The 20,046-nt window shown below is 39.6% G+C and overlaps 1 protein-coding gene across 1 annotated transcript in view; it reads right to left on the bottom strand.

The window, feature by feature from the left end:
- Positions 1 to 480: 480 nt before the first annotated feature.
- The window catches only part of abhd17c (abhydrolase domain containing 17C, depalmitoylase), a 32,396-nt gene continuing 12,830 nt past the window's right edge, over positions 481 to 20,046 (bottom strand). The window contains exons 2-3 of the mRNA XM_057338385.1: positions 9,352 to 9,531; positions 481 to 2,430 (exon numbers count right to left, since the gene is read on the bottom strand). Of these exons, the coding sequence (XP_057194368.1) occupies positions 2,211 to 2,430; positions 9,352 to 9,531 (400 nt within the window). The 3' untranslated portion in view covers positions 481 to 2,210. The remainder of the gene's footprint in view (positions 2,431 to 9,351; positions 9,532 to 20,046) is intronic.

The following is a 20,046-nucleotide window of genomic DNA, read 5'->3' as shown; positions in this document are numbered from 1 at the left end:
TCTGGCCAACGTAAACCGTTACCGGCTTTAACAGAAGAGCCCGAGCGCTCTGAAGAGTTTCAGCGAGTGCATGCGTTCCTCAGACACCATCCTCTCAGGGTGAGGGAGAGAGATTAGAGCAAGAGCACACACTCCACCGCTAGTGGATAACACATCATCATGTGCTTTTCACAGCATCTTCTCATTTCTGACTAAATGAATGATTTTTCATGTTTCACAGAAAAGAAAGCCAAAATGTTTTGCGTAACTCTTATTATAAATGCATTGAGGACAAGTTCAGACAGGTGAGTCTCGCGTAATGTTGATTATTTCACAGAAGTGTAAATAAGGTAAAAGCCAAAACGCATGCAATTTATCTGGGATGTGCAAAACTTTCATCTTGTAAAAGTAGTGGGAATTTAACAGGATTTGCAGAACTGTACACATGAAATGATATTTCGTGGATCAAACGTGTTGGAACAATAAAAGGAAGTCTTGTTTCGAGTTTCCATGCATCCTTTATTCCTTTATAAGAGTACAATATTCATTGCGTTGCGTCGAAGCAACGACCAACAGAAAGAACAATAATCTGTCTCGCGGCACATTTAAGGCTTCAAAGATACAGTTGAATAAAAGAACTACACGCAAAGTGTCTGTACCAACTAATTTTCTGTTTTCCTCTGCATTATATTTGCATTCTGTGATTCCAGTGTCAAAAAACAAAACAATCAAAGCTAAATACCATTTACTTCATATTTTACATACCTATATATATAGAGAGAGAGAGAGAGAGAGAGAGAGAGAGAGAGAGAGATGGGGTGTACAGTACGGTTATCTTACAAACCAGCATTAAAAGGTGTAAAGATTACAGTAATCATTACTGAAAAACATTGTAAAAACATCAGTATCAAAAGCAACGACAGGCTCAGGGGTCAGGTTATGCCATTCCTTGCAAAGTGTCTCAAAGTCCGGTGAGGTCGCGGACGAAGGATCTCTGGACAAGAAAGAACGACGTTCCGTTACGACGCACGTGAACCGCCATTGCATAACCTTACAGCAAAGCGACAAACGGCAAAACTTCCCACGAATCAAAAACATACAATCGGATGACTTCATTGGTTTCGGTAGCAATAGGTTTCCTTCGTCAGACGTGGGAAACGTTGTGTAGTGCTATGGTGGCATGTCTACACACACAATCCTTCATTTACCAGCAGGGAAAAAAACCATTGACATACATAACACAATTATTCGTTTTCCTTGGATTATGCGTCCGATGCCTGGAAACGGGGATCAACTTCAACATAGTGAGGTGTGGTCTTATTTACACGTAGCGAAGGTTCAGTTTTTCACAGTGATTTTCCCTTCAGGAGTAGCAGCGAGCAGGAGCCCAGAGAAAATCTTTAAAACCCCATTTCCAAGAAACCATTGTCTGGAATGTCGGAGCGAAACGAGAACTTAAGGCTTATTGTAACGCAACGCTAAAAGCAACAGAGAAAGCTTGAAACTTCACATTTTTTACAGCCCACTTTTCAATTTAACATGTATAATGTAGTGTTTATGCTGAAACAATGCCCTGATTGCTGTCTTAACACAAAGCACCATGTTTCAGCGCTCAAACAAATAAAAAAGACCCAACCAGCCCCCCAAGACGTTGCATCATGGACAGTACATAGCGGATCAACTTCATTATTTACGGGTCAAGTCACTTCCACAGGTCTTCCAGTTTTAATTAGCTCAAGCTACAGTTTTTTACCCAAACAGCACCCCCCCCCCCAAACACACGCACGCACACACAAAAACTGGCCATGTAAAAATTCAGTCACCGGATCGTCGCACTAAATCTACTTTAAAGATGTTAAAACGGAATGCTGCGAAAAACTATTCAAAACACAAAAATATGTCAACCTGAAAAAATCTGCACGATAAAAGTGCATTTAATCGACCCTTGAGGGGTATTTAAAAATGAAATGCGTCGACGAAAAGAATCAACCAAAAATCGTCGAAATATTTAGCATGTACTGAACGCGGTGCAAAACGGCAACGTCTGCTCAAGTATAAAAGAATAGAAAGTGGTTTGAAATCATTAAAATGCATTTCCCCTTAGGGATTAAAAGGCCTCGCTCCTGAATATCGAGACGGAGGAGTCCAGTTTTTCTTCAGCAAGTGCAAGTACTGATGTCGTCCTCAGCCCTGGGTGAAGGTGAACCCTACGCGTCGTCCGCGCCGCGGCTTCAGGAGGTAGCCAGCTCGAAGGTGATGAACTGCTTCAGTCTCTCGAGGTATTGGGCGTAAAGCTCGATGTCGTTGTGCCCGGCGCCCTCCACCCACAGAGGCTCGACGGCACGTGGACATCGCTCGTAGATGGCCAGGCCATGGGAGAAATCGATCACCTCGTCTTCTGTGCCGTGGATGACCAGCACCGGTGACGCCACCTTTGAGACCTTGTCGATGCTGGAACACAAAGATACATGGATGTGTTAATCGTTGACATGATTAATCAATACAAACAGATGAAACGGAGCAAGTCTCAAGTGCCAGAAAAACACGCAACCAACTACATTTTCGTTCAGCTGTCTTTTGTGGTATTGTTCTCGGTTACGTTTAACTAATGAGATAACACAAATGTTCATGTTAGGCAGACAATGACAAAATCAATCGTTTTGTTAAGAGAAGTTGCCTCAACAACACGTGAAAAATGGTGAACAAAAACAAGCAAAAAAAAACCAAGAATGTTACAGAGGTCCAATCTAGACAATGTAAATGTTTGCACGGAGCATGGCGCTAGCAATGCCAAGGTCATGGGTTCGATCCCAGGGATTGCACATACAGCACATAGGGAAAATACACTCACCGCCGAAATGATCGCTGCACTACTGCTTACGAGTATGAATGCTCTCATTCGTTAACATGTGCGGCGAACAAAATACGCACTGCTTATGCGTGCGGTGTGAAACGGGAGTAAAACGCAATATAAGCATCTGTCAAATGCAAAAATGTAAGTAAATTCAATTGTTCTGCGAACCAATCTCATTGATGCAAGTTCTTAAATTCTTTTCGACAATTTATGACAACGCTTCTCAACCACCGACAAGTTTTTCTGCCTTTCCGTGTTTATACTGTTATATGGCAGGGGGCGCTGTTACGCATATTCTAAAAATATAAAGCGTCTACTTTTGATGATCATTCTCTAAATCCGATCTGGACGAAGTCTTGACCAAAAAATTATTACCTAAAAAAAAGAAAAATACCTTTTCAAGAAAATCCTTTTTCTTTGTTTTGATACATTTTTTACATGTAAAAAAATCCTCCTTTCTGATTAATGACAAAGTAAAACAAAGCCAAACTAAGCAGTCTATATGTCTAGGTTTATATTGTTTTTGGATGCAATTCTGATCATAAAGTTGACAAATGCTTCTGCGGAACAAGTACATGAAACAGCCTTTGTTTTTACATAACGGTCAGACTCTTCTCATCCAAGTGTGTACTTTTAGTTAGAATAAGCTGCATAGTCCAAGATCAAACCAATTCAGTCTGTGTTTATATTCTACATACGTCTTTACTAATATTCATGTCCACAGAAAATGTTGTTAACATCGCCTTACACCGTCAACATTATATTGGAAACACAAGATTACACAAAGATATCCACAAAACCCTCAACAATGGACTTGGGCAGATCTTGTAACTCCCTAGCCTGAATCTACCAGTTTACATGTCAAACAGATGCGGTAATTAATTTAGCATTTAAAATGCCTAATTGTTGCTTATTTTTTTATTGGTGCGCAGGCAATTAAATCTGAATAAGTGAGGAGGTTAATGCGTGATGTGCGCTGATGGAATAATTACCTTTAATGAAGAATGAGACAGTAGCTAAAACAGAATAAACAGAGCATGGATTTCTAATGGATGCTTGACGAACGGTTAATGCTTTATTTTGAGCACGCAACAGGAAGAATGTGGATTGAAAAGCACTCATTAGAAGACTATTTAGAAGCTAGTAGCTTTATGCCCTAAAACGTACGTCCCTGGACAAATTATGTATTTATTGTACGTTGCATTTTCTTACCAGTGTTGACGCATTGAAAGAAACTAGAAAACCATTTACAAGTTCCATTAAAACCTGCAGGTTGCTTCCTGTTTGTTAGTTAAAAGCAGTATTTTCGAAGATGAGTCATCAGTGCCTCTGGTACATTTTCCACAAAAAATTATATCTACTAAAAGTTAACTTTGACAAAGTTGAGTCAATTTTTGAACAATTACGGTGTCTTTTAAAGGAGCTGCAATATACCAGTATTGTCAGTAACTGTAATATTAAGTTTTATTACTACTACTACTATGTCGTAAATAATTTACTTTGAACATTTTTACTCACATAACAGAGTAACTGACCAAAAAAAGAGACCAAATAAAACTAAATGAATTTTCCGATAGAACAATTTTCACAATTTCAATAAATATCACTATATCATTGTCGTGAATTCTGGTCATTTTTAATGGTAGCACCATGGCACTTTAAAAACAAACGTGTTGGTTTATTTCTCCAGTGTGAATGACTCAGTCTTGCCTAGCGTTCAGTCCTCCAGGACTTGCCCCCTCGAGGCTCAGATTCTACATTGACTGGAAAACTACAGACTCGAGAAAACCCCATTTAAATGTAGTTCATTTGAAAACTGTAAACTAACCTGACCCCCTGAGCGAGGACAGGAAGCAATAATGCAATTGTCAATAAGAGTCGAGACGGCGTCTCGCACACAGTCTTCACTGTCTCTCTTCAGCCCCTGACGGGAAGAGCCAACCCTCCTGGACTCTCTCTCGCTGCATTTTAATATTCAAACCCATGCCACGCTGCAGCCAGAAAATCTACAGAGACGGGCAGAACATTCAACTTAACTCTGCCTGACTGTCCCCTCACAACAGCGAATCTGGAATAAGCAACAGAAATAAAGTCCTGGCCTGCCAGCGGTGAGTCCACTGCTATTGCTTCCAGTCTCGTAATCGTGGAATTTGAGTGATGTTTACATCAGCCAGGTACGTGGTGGAACGGAATAATCTCTTATCCCTGACCAAGCTGCCACAAGGGCTTGTGAAAGGGAAAAAACAGCTGTCGCTTCTCCAAAAAGGTTGAGGAGTATGTCGTGTGAAAATGAGGGGAAATGAACTTTTACCGACCAGAAATGCTCTTCTTTCATAGACAAACTGGGTTACACTCTTGCAAGTTTCAGAATTCTAGCATTTTTCAACGCGTTAATTTTTTTTTAGACTTCTTAAAGTTGTCGCTAACAATAACGAAATGCTCAAATAAGACGACGCATCGTTCCCTTGGTACGAATGACAATTTAAAAAAGTGCACAAAGCATGCAAGAACGCAACCAAATTTTACCAGTGACACTTTACATTGAATCATAAACAAAATATTCAAAATAAAAATGTACTATAAATAAAAATGTAAAGTATATTTTATATAAAAATAGGTTTACAATATGATATAAAAAATCTTTTTTCCAAATGTTGAAGTACTTTTGGCTACTGCTAAATGATTTAAAGAAATCAGTCTACTTAAATGTTAGTAGTATTTTTACTAGCACATTTGCTAAAGTAAATAATACAGTATACTACAGCTTTTCATGTGGCTTTGTCAATTTGTCCAAGTTTACCAGACTTTTATTTTGACAGGTTGTCGCAAAGACCTTTTCAGTGAGTGTTTGACATTAGCTTTACTCTAATGAAACACTGCCGGGATGTAAAGAACATGCCTTCATAGCTCATTAAAAAAAACGCTTTTTGCAACATTTTTCTATAATTTACTTGTCTGCCACAATAATTGTATTGCCCTGTGAATTATCTCCATTCGAAGGCTTTTCTCAGCGACGAGTGATTAATCGTGTTTATGCTAACAGCGCTAATTTAACAAATCTTAATCAATCCTAATCCTTCGTTAACTCAACTCTTTCTAACACTAATACGCAAATCCCAATTTCAAATCCTCCCACTCCAAGACTTCAGATTTTATTAAGCGAAATGAACGACGTGTTAACCCATAATGCTTTTGACAAATTGCAAGTTGGTGTAAAGGCAGCCAGCTCATTAACACCTCCCGTCAGAGCTATTAGCACACGCAGACGTTTCAATCTCTCAACTGTAGCCTCTCATTACGAAACACTGACAGAGCTGACGGACTGAGAGACTCGCGGCTCTGCCCACCTTCAATTTAAACAACAAAAGAACGCTGACAGAACATCTGCCGTGGAGAATCACTTCCATAACAATGAAACGCCGCAGTTGCTAGCCGACATAAATTTCACCCGGTGTGACGTCAAGAGTGAACAAAATGAATGAGTGAGAGGTCTGTTTTGTTAACGTGACGCATCACTCGTAGGAAAATGAAGAAATATCCCAACTTTGAGTTAAAGTAGACTTTTTTGGTAGATGTAACACCAAAAAAACAATAATTACAAAACTATAACAATTTTTGGTTCATACTAAATCACTTGCCCCATAATTTAATCTAAAATCGCAATTCAAAATACCATCGTTGTCAAATTTTGTACCTGACTGAGATATAATTGTCTTTCTCAATTCAGTTGTTGAAATGCCTACAAAATAGATTGACACCATGTTGGGCACCGTATGAACTGACTCGCCTTGAAGGGACTTTGAAACGACTCAAGTGCCACAGAGAGCAAAATCTTTCATGAATTGTCACCTGCTGAGTTTAAACGTTTGGACTGAAGTTCTTTGACCTCCACCATCTCAAAGAAAACTGAAGCACCATCTGACATGAATGGTAATGGGAGCTACTTAAGTGTCACCGTAGACCTTTTGTGACGCGTTTCCTGAAGGCGAAACTTGATCACAACCAAAAGGCGTAATTTAAGACTAAAACTATTGACTAAACAAAGCAAAACCAAAGTTCTTTTAAGGGTTGGTAAGGCCACTCAGCGGCCAGTTTGGAAAAAAAACCTTGGAAACCTTCCTCTATGAAGAAACATTCAAGTTTTGGCTTTCGTCCCGTGCGCAACCACTTTCCGTGAAGACTGCTGATGGCGAGAATGTTCCACAAAAGGATCTTCTCATGACTCACACTTCGAGGGTCGGTGGGAGAAAGTTTTGACAGCTCGAGACGTGAAGCTGCCTACAAACAATACATCAGGACAATCCGAGTACCAAAATAGAAAGTCGAAGCGAAAGCGTTTACGTGCCAAGTCCTACAGCCAGTCACGAAGCGGGTAACCGATTTAAAGAGTGTGTGGAATATAGATAGATCTCCTCTGATGCACAGGTAAACACCGCAGATGTTTTTTACGAGGTTTATCTCGGCAGCCAGACGTGGTAGTTAGAGATGAGGTGAAAGCGAGCCGGAGAAGGCTTTTTCATGGAAAACGGTGCACGTTCAAAGAAACAGTCATGGGTGTCAAAACTATCTTGACAGGTGATGAAAGGAACTACTTAGATTTTACCAGGAATACTTCAACATAATCTATGTAACCTGACGGTTTAAGCTGTGGTGTATAACAGAACAAGGAGAGTTTCGTAACCGTTTGCAGGAGTGGCTTTTAAGAGCAATTACGCATATATTCACGTTCATGACAACACGTACAAGCAAAACACGCCTGCTGTCAAAAGTGTGCGTTTTTCTGTTATTTGAAGGTATCTGGTGGCAGATTTGCATTCGCTGTAACATTACTTCACTAATCTCTATAATCAGTGTGTAACAGGAGTGGACGGCTTTACCAAATAACTGGTGGCATGACGCAAGATTTTAAAGAGTTGCATTTTTTAGCAGATACGCATTTTCCCTGTCAACATTTTGCGCATCAAAAAAACAACGTATTCGCATACTTACAATTTAGAAAACACAAACGCTTGCATAACTGCAAATAATCTGCTGTGTAAATTCCCCTCTCTATTTTCATTACGTTTCCTAGCGGCACCTACAGTTATTTTCACTTTCAGCTCCTACAGCAAATGACTACAGCTGAAAAACACTCGTGTTGAAATGATTGCATCAAACCATAAAAGCGTCACAGAGAGAAGAGCAACGGTCTTCGCTTTTAGCACTTCCTAGTGCGGTGAAACGCAAGCCATTTTCTGTGTTATTAAATTGACTTCCAAGAGTTCCAAGCGTGCAGAAGCAATACATTTTTTTTGCAAATGGAAAGGTTGTAGAACAGGACAGATGGGATGTAAGAGATGGATGCAGAATGAGGTTTGGTGGATGTATGCCACTCTGCATCTTTGAACATTTGCAATAATAAAAAATGTAACTCTGTCTTAATCAAACTAATCCTGTTTTATGAGTGATGGGGTTATTCTGAGCATCCTGATGTTCCGCCATCTCCACTGCGTATTGGTTAAAGCGGCAAGTTGGTTATTGGAAGTTCAGTTTCTTATGTCGTCTTCAGATGGACTGTCAGATTTCACGTCAGTCCACCAGAAAATATGATTGGATTATACATATACATGTCAAAGATGATATCCTTAAGAACACTTGCATCCACAAATTTCCTTTAATTCATTATAAAAAAGGTTTTAAAAGCATTAATTTCAAAATTTCAAAAGTTTTACTGACACGATTTTTAACAAAAAATGGCCTTGCTTTAAAATTGTCATTACCGTAACCATTTAAAACAGTCAATCCCATAGCATACAAAAGTGAAGCCATGATGAAATGAAGTTTTTATGAATCATACATAAGACATTAATGAAGAATATTTTAGCAGTGACTTTTTTTTTAATGTGGGAAACCACATGTATCGGTAATGAGAATGAAAAAAGTTGTGTACACAGCGTGACAAGAGAATATTAAGCTTTTTACTAAAAAAGTATACATTAACCATTTGAAACTGGTAGATGTGTTTCTTCACATAAAATCAAACTAAATGTAAATATGAAAATGTGCGTTTATGTATGTTACGGAGGATGAGAATATCAGTCATGGACATTTCTTTTTTCCCACTATTCCTTCATTTCTATTATACGTGACTATTCTGTCAATTATTTTTTGTCATTCAAGAACATCTAGAAGAACTTCTATTAGTTTTTTTCAGAATATTTTAATTTTGCTGATTTAAATTGCCGCATAATGGGACATGTTACGGTAATGAGAATTTCAGCAGAAAAAAGCAATAAAACAAGTCATTCATCCCATGTGACAATTATGCTTTTAACAAGACTGAGAACACAACTATGTTTACCACGATCATTTTTTAGGGTTATAGAATTATATGTTTTATAATTCTAATTCATTACTGCCATGACGTTTCAGTGGTTTCGTGAGAATGGCCCTTGTACAGTACTTACAAACTTGTGATTGCATTCAAATAGTTAGAATTCTAATTATATTGAGATTACAGATGGTTTGTTCAATCTTACCTTGGAAAAGCATCAAAGCAGTAGGTTTTGCGGGTGTCCGGGAAAGCAACGCGCAAGCCCGACATGAGGGGGGAATGCAGGATAACCGCGGCACACTCGTACCGAGAGGCCAGGTCCACCGTGGGCACGGTCCCTATACTCTGACCGTACAGAATGATGTTCTCTGGAGTCACTCCATACCTTCGGAAAGAAAAACGCAAGATGACACGTTATGATCTCATTGTTTATCGAACTTCAAACTTAAGCGTGGTGCAAATCTGGCATCCCCTGGGCCATGTGGGTGAACTTGGCTAAAGCAAACGCCATTCACTTTGGTGCACTGGTGTCTATAGCAACATAACAACGTGGCAAAACACGTTTTCAACTAAATATATTATTACACAACGCATAAATCCGATTGGAAAAATGACATGCCGGGTCACGAACAGAAGAGCAACCAATAAAAACAGACACGAAATAAACCGACAGCGTGAATATCAACTTTCAGACTCCATAAAGAACTGCCAAGAGCGTCCCAGAGCTAGCGAGTTTTATTTGACACTTTAAGATGCGCTCAAGGAAACCGCCGGAGGGGCGAAGAAGTTGAGGCTTCAATGGAGACAGAAGAAACTCCTGGTATGCTCTTTAGGTTTTTGTTCTGCGACTTTCTTGGCAGGCTTTGCAGTCGGGCTGGAAGGCTGACACCTGATCAGCCAGGCAGCGGCTCTGAGGCATGCACTGGGGTCACAGACAAAGAAGAAACGCATTTGATGTCTGACCTGAGATCAGGCTTTGTTTTACCCAAGGCTAGCCCAGGGCCGGGTGAGACGAGGTAGAGCGGGCGTGAACTGGACGTCGCGCGCACACGCGGCGGCACACGGGTCTCTGAACTTAAGCTACCCCTGTGAGGGCTTTGCCGAGATTTGATCAAGAATCAGAACATGAGCTCTCCATCTCCCACACACACACAGGATGAGCTGATAGAAACCGCTCTTGTAAGTAAACAAGCAACAATGTGACTAAGCTGATAGGTAGTGTGAAACTCAGCCTTAAAATCGGGTTTCCAGAGAGGAGAGGAAGTCACCTTAAAGCAGGGTTGCAGAAAAAAGTCTCAAGATAACCCTTCTGCAAGACCACTGCTTACAGTTAAGAACAAAACATTCAAGATTCTGATAAAAAGTGATCTGGATTTCTACATGAACGGCATCTCAAACAGCATTACTTTAACTCCAAATAAAGGATGTTTGTGTTCAAATTGAATTTTAATGAACATCATAACACTATCAAAACATTGCACTGATCAGCCAGACATACTAACGATTCAACTAGGGCTGTCGCGATTATTAAATAATCGTCTCATCGCGATGGGTTCAGATCATCGCAATTATTGCACATCTCAATAGAAGACACTAGGGGGAGCTGTAGTGCATCTGCATATTGCATATTTTATTGTATATATTGTAACTAAAGCAGGGTAATACTTGTAAAATGTACCACCACAACACAATCACTTTAGAAAAAACTAAACTAGCATATACCATAAAAATAACCTGCAGTACAGTTTAATGTTATTTCAGTGTGAAAACCAGTCTACCAAGTCAACTTTTATTGTAGTCTTGCAAGTGAGAAAAAAAACAGACTAGAAGCTTTTCTATGACTGATAGCATCTTAATGGTGGCTTCAATTCACTCTTGATCAATTTACGTCATTTACAAGTATTTGGTGGTTAGTCTTTATATTCAGAACAATATGGTCGTTTCGAAGCTGAATAAAAAATGTATGAGAGTTAAAAGTCAAAGGTCTAAAACAGACAATTAATCGTCATAATCGCAATGATTTATTAGACAATTAATCGTCAGCCAAATTTCATAATCGTGACAGCCCTAGATTCAACCAATAGTTTGCGTTTGCTCTGTCTACCCTACCAATGGCAGCTGGGAGTTTTGGGAAACAAAAAATAAATTAAAAACATCACTTAACTAAAGATGCACCAATGTATCGGCCAATAATCGGTATTGGCCAATAGCTTAAAAACAGTCGACGATCAGGGCAGATACATCCTGTCAATCAAAAGAGGACGGGAAAATGAATGAATTTGTGCTCGGTGTACAGAAAACTTTAAGAACGTCACCAGATTGATGTTCAATGTTAAGAGTCATCATTATGTGAATAAATAACATTAAGAAAGTTAAGAAAAATTAATTTAATCTTTAGAATTTAGTTAATGAATATACCTTTATAATAAATAAAAAACAAAATAAGCCAGAATCACGTCACAATGTGCAAAATAAATTTGTTTAGGTAAAATGTCTGAAATGCAGGGGAACATAATTCAAAACTCAAGCCACAAATAGTAAAATTAATGGACATTTTACTTAAACATCACATAACAATAGTTACTAGACCAGATCTTGCCTCAAAACTATTTTTAATACTACTCGATAATAATGAATTACTTTTTGCAAATGGGAATACAACACGTTCATTACCAACGAACTACCAATAAAGTGACTTTATTTACCGCATGTAAAGGAGGAATGCAATAAAGCATCTTACCATTTAAACAGTCAAAAAGTCCCTTTCACCTTTTTTCCTGCGCACTCTTTCTCCGTCATAGCCAGACTTCGCGCTCATATGCACCAGGTGTTTCTGTACCCAACCCTAAAATTCCCCATTTCTTAACATCATAAAAACAATTTTGGGCGGCGCAGTGTGTGCCCGTCTGCTACGCCACTGCCCATATAACCAGAATGGCATGATCCCCATTGCACAACACCTCTGCGAAGATTCCACTGGGAGATTGGTAGTTGAATCAGGCTCCTCCTATCGAAGCATCAAATCTTTGACTATTCGGGGTCACCCCTAACAAATATAATGAAAATTCTTCGCGATTTTACAGTTTAGAAATGGTAAAGTGGCACTTGTTCATTTCTAATTTGTCTCAACTTATTTCGTAAAAAATTGTGAAAAATCGTATGGCGAGATCAGTATCGTGACTTGTATCGCATCGTCATCGGACTGAATCCAGTGTTTCCGCTAGGATTTTGTTAAACCGTGGCGCTGGATGACGTCACACACTAATTAACATATTCGTGATGTCATCACGTAGTTTTAATATTGCGTTCAAGTCACCTTGGAAGTTGGATATTTTCCACCACAAACGCGGAAGAATCGTCTGGATTTACTAACATTAAAAGTATTTAGTAACATTAATATTGCTAATGATCTGGTAGCATTAATATTACTAATGATCTGGTAGCATTAAATCATTACAAGTATCTTTTAACATTAAAATACCACCGTTCCATAAATTATTTCCGTGTTGAAGTGGGAATTATCAAATTTTCGAGTGCACGTAAAGGCAGCAAAAGTTGCAACTTCAGACCCGTTTCGATTCTACTTTCTGAACATTACATAAAGCTCATTGCCCAATAAAGCCGCTGTCATTTACAGATTTTCTGTTTCTGTTGTCACTTCTGTTTTATAACCAAGACACATCGTCTGATAAAATCACCACACACACCCCAAGAGCGGAGATTTTGGCTCTATTCTTTCATACAGCGCATACACAGCCACTTTCTTTAATCATGTGCTTATTTACAGACGAACTGTGTTCATGCTTACATATCCAAACAGACGATAACAGTGACAGGTTTTCAAAACGCTCTTTTGTAATCGTTCATCACAAGCCGGCCGTACGGTGAACTGAACGTGCTGCTTCTACCTGCCACTCACTCACAGATGCCGAGACGCATTTCCTACACCGGGAAAGCGAGACCTTGTGCTCGCGGGGCAGTACTGACTACAGTTTCCCACTGAACTAAAAAGACGCTAGGTTTGTAGTTATATGCGGCTTCTGAACAAAAGTCGCTAAAGGGGGTTGGAAACGTTGTTAAATCTACTGAAAGAGTTGTAAACATAGCAACAATGGCCGTGGTAGTCGTGGTGGGGATGGTTTTTGGCGTGATGGAGGGTTTTTGGCGTGGCGGCCTACCGAGGCAAAATGAATATGGCGGAAACACTGTAATCGTTATGTCCCCAAGTATAACACTTAAAAATAACTAGCTACTTAACTACTACTAAATAACTATTTAAACACAGTTTAATTTAAGGTGTCATTTTAAACTCAACTCAATTTTATTTATAGCGCGCGCGCGCACGCACGCACGCACGCACGCACGCACGCACGCACGCACGCACACACACACGCACACACACACGCACACACGCACACACACACACACACACAAGATAAAGGAGAGAGAAGCACAGGTCAAATATTAAGCAGACTATAAATTCCTATATGCAATATTAATTAAGTAAAACTTTAAAATTCTAAAGCAGCCCCCCGGCCAGGCAAATAGTGCAAAACAGTATGCAAACGGTGGTGAGGAACCCAAAACTCCAATGGAGAAAAAAAAACCTCAAGAGAACCCAGGCCCAACCAGGGGATTCCAGTTCTCCTCTGGCAAAAACTGCTGCCTCTGCACAAGTGTGTCTGCCTCCCGGACAGTGCAGGGAAGACTATTCCAAAGTTTAGGCGCTAGATAGGAAAAGGATCTACCACCTGCACTTGATTTTGAAATTCTAGGTCAGGAATGCATGTGAAGGACTGTAATAGTAATAATTCTACAGATGATCCCGAATGCTGCGGCAAGAGTGGTGTTCAATGAACCTAAGAGAGCGCACGTCACTCCTCTCTTCATTAAGTTACATTGGCTCCCTATAGTCGCTCGAATCAAATTCAAGACTCTGCTCCTGGCCTACAAGACCACCACTGGTTCGGCACCCCCTTATCTTTACTCGCTAATGCAGACTTATACACTCACCTAAAGGATTATTAAGAACACCATACTAATACGGTGTTTGACCCCCTTTCGCCTTCAGAACTGCCTTAATTCTACGTGGCATTGATTCAACAAGGTGCTGAAAGCATTCTTTAGAAATGTTGGCCCATATTGATAGGATAGCATCTTGCAGTTGATGGAGATTTGTGGGATGCACATCCAGGGCACGAAGCTCCCGTTCCACCACATCCCAAAGATGTTCTATCGGGTTGAGATCTGGTGACTGTGGGGGCCATTCTAGTACAGTGAACTCATTGTCATGTTCAAGAAACCAATTTGAAATGATTCGAGCTTTGTGACATGGTGCATTATCCTGCTGGAAGTAGCCATTAGAGGATGGGTACATGGTGGTCATAAAGGGATGGACATGGTCAGAAACAATGCTCAGGTAGGCCGTGGCATTTAAACGATGCCCAATTGGCACTAAGGGGCCTAAAGTGTGCCAAGAAAACATCCCCCACACCATTACACCACCACCACCAGCCTGCACAGTGGTAACAAGGCATGATGGATCCATGTTCTCATTCTGTTTACGCCAAATTCTGACTCTACCATTTGAATGTCTCAACAGAAATCGAGACTCATCAGACCAGGCAACATTTTTCCAGTCTTCAACTGTCCAATTTTGGTGAGCTCGTGCAAATTGTAGCCTCTTTTTCCTATTTGTAGTGGAGATGAGTGGTACCCGGTGGGGTCTTCTGCTGTTGTAGCCCATCTGCCTCAAGGTTGTGCGTGTTGTGGCTTCACAAATGCTTTGCTGCATACCTCGGTTGTAACGAGTGGTTATTTCAGTCAAAGTTGCTCTTCTATCAGCTTGAATCAGTCGGCCCATTCTCCTCTGACCTCTAGCATCAACAAGGCATTTTCGCCCACAGGACTGCCGCATACTGGATGTTTTTCCCTTTTCACACCATTCTTTGTAAACCCTAGAAATGGTTGTGCGTGAAAATCCCAGTAACTGAGCAGATTGTGAAATACTCAGACCGGCCCGTCTGGCACCAACAACCATGCCACGCTCAAAATTGCTTAAATCACCTTTCTTTCCCATTCTGACATTCAGTTTGGAGTTCAGGAGATTGTCTTGACCAGGACCACACCCCTAAATGCATTGAAGCAACTGCCATGTGATTGGTTGATTAGATAATTGCATTAATGAGAAATTGAACAGGTGTTCCTAATAATCCTTTAGGTGAGTGTATATTAACAATCCCCTACGCTCTGCAAACGAACACGTCTTGTGGTGCCATCCCAAAAAGGTAAAAACTCTCTCACGTACCTTCTCGGGATCGGTTCCACATTTATGGAATGATCTGCCCGCTGCTACAAGATCAGCAGATTCTGTGGCCATCTTTAAGAACGCTGAAAACACATCTCTTCCGTCAACACCTGACTGATCAGTTCTGACTTCTATCTCTTTTCTACCTTTCAAAAAAAAATACACCTTAGCTCTGTATACTGTGATAGGCTATATGAGACCAATTTTCTTTTATATGCACTTATGCTTTTTGTTGTCCTTATGTTGTTCCAATTGCTTCCATTGTTTCCCTCATCTGTAAGTCGCTTTGGATAAAAGCGTCTGCTAAATGACTAAATGTAAATGTAATCAAGAGGAGTTCATCAAGTACTGAGGAGCTAAACCATGTAAGGCTTTATAGGTAATAAGCAAGATTTTAAAGTTAACGCGATGCTTTATAGGTAACCAGTGCAAGGTTGACAGAACCGGGCTAATATGTTCATACTTTTTTGTACGTGTAAGAACTCGAGCTGCCGCGTTTTGGACCAGTTGGAGTTTTTGTAATAAGCCTGCAGGGCAACCACCTAACAGTGCATTACAGTAATCTAGTCTTGATGTCATGAATGCATGAATTAACTTCTCTGCATCTGACATTGACAGCATATGACGTAGTTTAGATATATTCTTAAAATGGAAAAACGCAATTTTACAGGTGTTGGCGACGTGGCTCTCAAATGACAGATTACTAGGGATGTAACGATTCACCGTGAGCCGGTTGAAAATCGGTTATAATGAGTGACGATTCAATTCGGTTGAGGCTTGAACTGAATCGCAATACATTTTTGAACAGCAGGGGCCGCTATTTTCACTGCAAACCTAAACGTGGATGCTGATATTTCTTAAATGCAAAAAAATCCAAGAAAAGCACAGACAGTATTAGTTTGTTTATATTAAAGAGACTTTTTCTATTATTAATTTGTTATAAAATCGCAGTTTACTTTTGTTATTTGAAATAAAACATTATTTTATTATGCAAAGAAACGTGAAGCATTTAAGAAATAATGCAAGGGAAGTTGTTCATTTCTAATTTGTTTCAACTCATTTTTTAAAAATAAATCGTGAGTAAATCGTGAATAAATCGCATCGTGAGATCAGAATCGTGAATCGCATCGCATCGTGAGCTGAGTGAATCGTTACATCCCTACAGATTACTATCGAATAGAACGTCAAGATTCTTAGCTTTTAAAAGATGTTGTTCAACAGAATTGTGTTTAAATCAATAACCAACTACACACATTTTAGGGAACATTGACAAAAATGCTCAAAATATTGAAACTGTGGAATTCTACAATTGCTCGGTGCTCCAGAACTGTTTGCCACATTCTTCAAAATATGTTTTATGTTCAACAGAGACAAGTCTGGAATCATTTGAGGGCAAGTAAATGACAGAATATTCATTGTTGCATGAACTTCTCTTTAAATGCAAATACAAAAAAGTGAAAAAAATGTGGGGAAAGTTGGCACTCGAGTTATTCCCTAAAAGCAAAAGTCTTGCCAAAATGAATGCAGGAGCACAACCATAGACCTTAAACAAGTTCCAAAGAACCTTTGGTGACCGCTATAGTTCAGCAGGTTATGAAACCGGTAAAACTTAAAAGAACACATGTTAAGCAAGAGACAAAAATGCTACAATAAAATCCTGCTGAACTTGCGCAAAACATGAATGACAGTCAATGTAACTATTGCAACAATGTTCTGAAATCTGAAAGGACAAACATGTTTTGATGAAGGTACATGATGTTGTGTTTAGAGAAAAACACTGCATTCCACAAATTCAGCAGAACGTCAAGCCTCTGTCCGTGATAGAATAACTCAAAACAAATGCAACATGGCAAAGACTTCAAACAAAAGGTCAAACAACTCTTCCGTGACACATTTAGAATATCTCATTTTAAAAAGGTCCAAGACCCAAATCTGGATTTGAGGACACCTGTGAAAGTCTATAATAAGCTTGCACTAGTATGGGCAAGCAAATGTGTGCTTTGGTTGGGCAGAGAAACCACACCAAAAGAAACAAAGAGAAACTCTCTTCAAGGCTTGCTATGCTTAAACGGACCATAAGATCAAACCAAAACACACTTTTTTAGTAGGAGAAAGTACAAGTTTCCAAAATGCTAAATATGAAACAATATCCTAACACACAGGTTCAAGTGCAAAGGGAAACAAATCATTTTGATCCAATATCAAATCTGCAGACACTTCAGAAAAGAGATGCAGGGGTGTGATAATACCTGAAGCTCTACCCAAACAAATCCATTTCCAGAAACTGGAAAACCAGAGATTGATGAGAAATAAAGAGGGGGAAACTCTCAGATCCAACAAACACAAACAATTCAACACAAGCATCCCTCTGCTCCCAAAGTGGAAAGCTACTGAAAAACAAACATGTGCGTGCATGCAAAAACACACAAGTGAATGCAAATGCTGCGTTTCCTAGTAGCGGGTCAGACTCCACGGAATAACCGGAACCAAACGCACATTTCTGCGTTTACACCCAAACCGGGTTTTCTCCAAGCTGAAACAATACGACAACCCGAAAGTGTGCGTTAAGAAACAAACTTCCTGCAGAAGAACTGCACATACGCACAGTAGTTGGCTTTCTGAAACCATCCTTCTGCCAAATCAAACATTTACAGATGGCTTATGGGCTGAAATGCGCACACTGTTGCCAAACCCAAAAGGTCCCGGAAAATAAGGTTTTTCTCTCTCTCTCTCCCTCTCTGTAAATAGCAGATTGGTTTATCAATGGCAATTCTATGCCTTACGATTTCTTAGTTAATCCATGTGCAATATGAATTGCGGATTTCCGAAGGAGAAATTACGCCCTGCTTTGACAGATTTCTGTTTTTTGGTAACCAAGTTCTTGGCATCTTTCTTGGATAACATCAATGTTTCTATTTTAAGATTTACACTACGCATACGCAAAGTATGTGTTCGGTCTGTTCTTCCAAAGCGAGTTCTCAAACAATTAGTTAAAGTACATCTGTGCAACAGCAGGCAAACGGAGATACGTTGAAGCGTTCGTGTAAACAATACGCGAGACCAGTCATTCCAGATTAGATTAATTTCTCACTACAAAGCTATAAATACAACAGATAAGCAAACATCTGCCAATTATGCAAAAATGCGCTATCGTTATTTTTATTTCACAAAGTTTTGATTTAATTAAGCAACTTGTGTTGGAAGCATCCGAACAAGACTTTATTCCACAGTAAAAACGAAACGAGAACCAAAAGCATGTGGCCAACTGAACTTTGAACTCGCGTGCACTTGACCGACACGGTTAACACTCATGAACTTCCTTAAACACGTAACAGAAAGGAGAAAGACGTGAACGCCACTAGAACATGCGATCATAACATGGAAAGTAATCCCATAATGCATGGCAACAAGCTCAACAGAATTTTTTTATAACCATCTTATTTATTACTTCTTATTAAGTATTACTTATTATCTCAGTAAACAACCGATTTTTGCGCACTTTGTAGTATCATGCTGCTAACTTGGAACATGCTAACACTAAACTCCAACGCAAGGCAATGCAGCTTCACATTTTGGAAGAGAGACACTATATACCGTGTCAAATACAATACAATACTGAGTGATGTACCCGGCTGTGAGGAATCCCGTTTTAAGAGGATGTCCTCTGACCTCACATGCCTCTTTAAAGAGAAACTCCATGCGTAAATGTTTGGGTAGATTTTAATTTACTGCCGCTAAAGCGCATTAAAATCCTTTAACTGCCTTCCTTGTGCAGTTAAGAGTGACCTGCCAACAACCAGCTTAAGTCAAGTTCAAAGGATTACTTCTCTCAATGGAAGAGTCACTACACACCGATACGATCAAAAATAAATACTTGAGCAAATGATCTCATCTCGCCTTCCTAGTTAAAAACATACCACTTGCATGCATTTCTTAAACGTATATATAGTGTTTTTTAAAGAGTACCTCAGAGATGACATCATTTTGTAGGCCAACCCGGAAGTTAGCGCCACGCTGGTTCCCTATGCATTTTCCCCATAGACTTTTGGAAGATCGGCAAATATAAGATCTGTGATTAACAAATGATCATGATGTTTACACATTTTGTCTATCAAGATAATATTTACAGATTAACACAATATTTGCTATTTTTGAAGCCTAAATACATTCGGCAGAAGTAAAAAGCTAACACGAGGCTGTAAACAGACTACACTACCGTCGCTCAATAACTTTATTAAATTTGATTTAAAACGTGTTCCCTGGTTAGTAATTACTATGTGAATGAATCCACCAATAATGTTTTTAGAGATCTGCACCCATATTGCATTATTTGTGAGCTTTATATGCGCGATGAAGTCTAACGTCCCCGGCAAAGTAGTAGTCGCTTTTAGCAACTTGTCAGCAACCGCCGTTTTAAATACACAATAAAGGGTTTTTTTTAAATCACAGGCGATTTGCCAAAAACCCACCCAAAAAGACCCATTGACTTTGGGGCGATGGAACCGGAAGTGCCAAAAAGCTCGCTTCCGGGGTTTACATACAAAAATGCATCACCTCTGAGGTACTCTATGATGCAGAAGGCAAGTGAAGAAT

Source organism: Triplophysa rosa, linkage group LG1 (assembly GCF_024868665.1).
Source record: "Triplophysa rosa linkage group LG1, Trosa_1v2, whole genome shotgun sequence".
Taxonomy (NCBI): domain Eukaryota; kingdom Metazoa; phylum Chordata; class Actinopteri; order Cypriniformes; family Nemacheilidae; genus Triplophysa; species Triplophysa rosa.
This window is presented reverse-complemented; position numbering and strand designations above follow the sequence as displayed.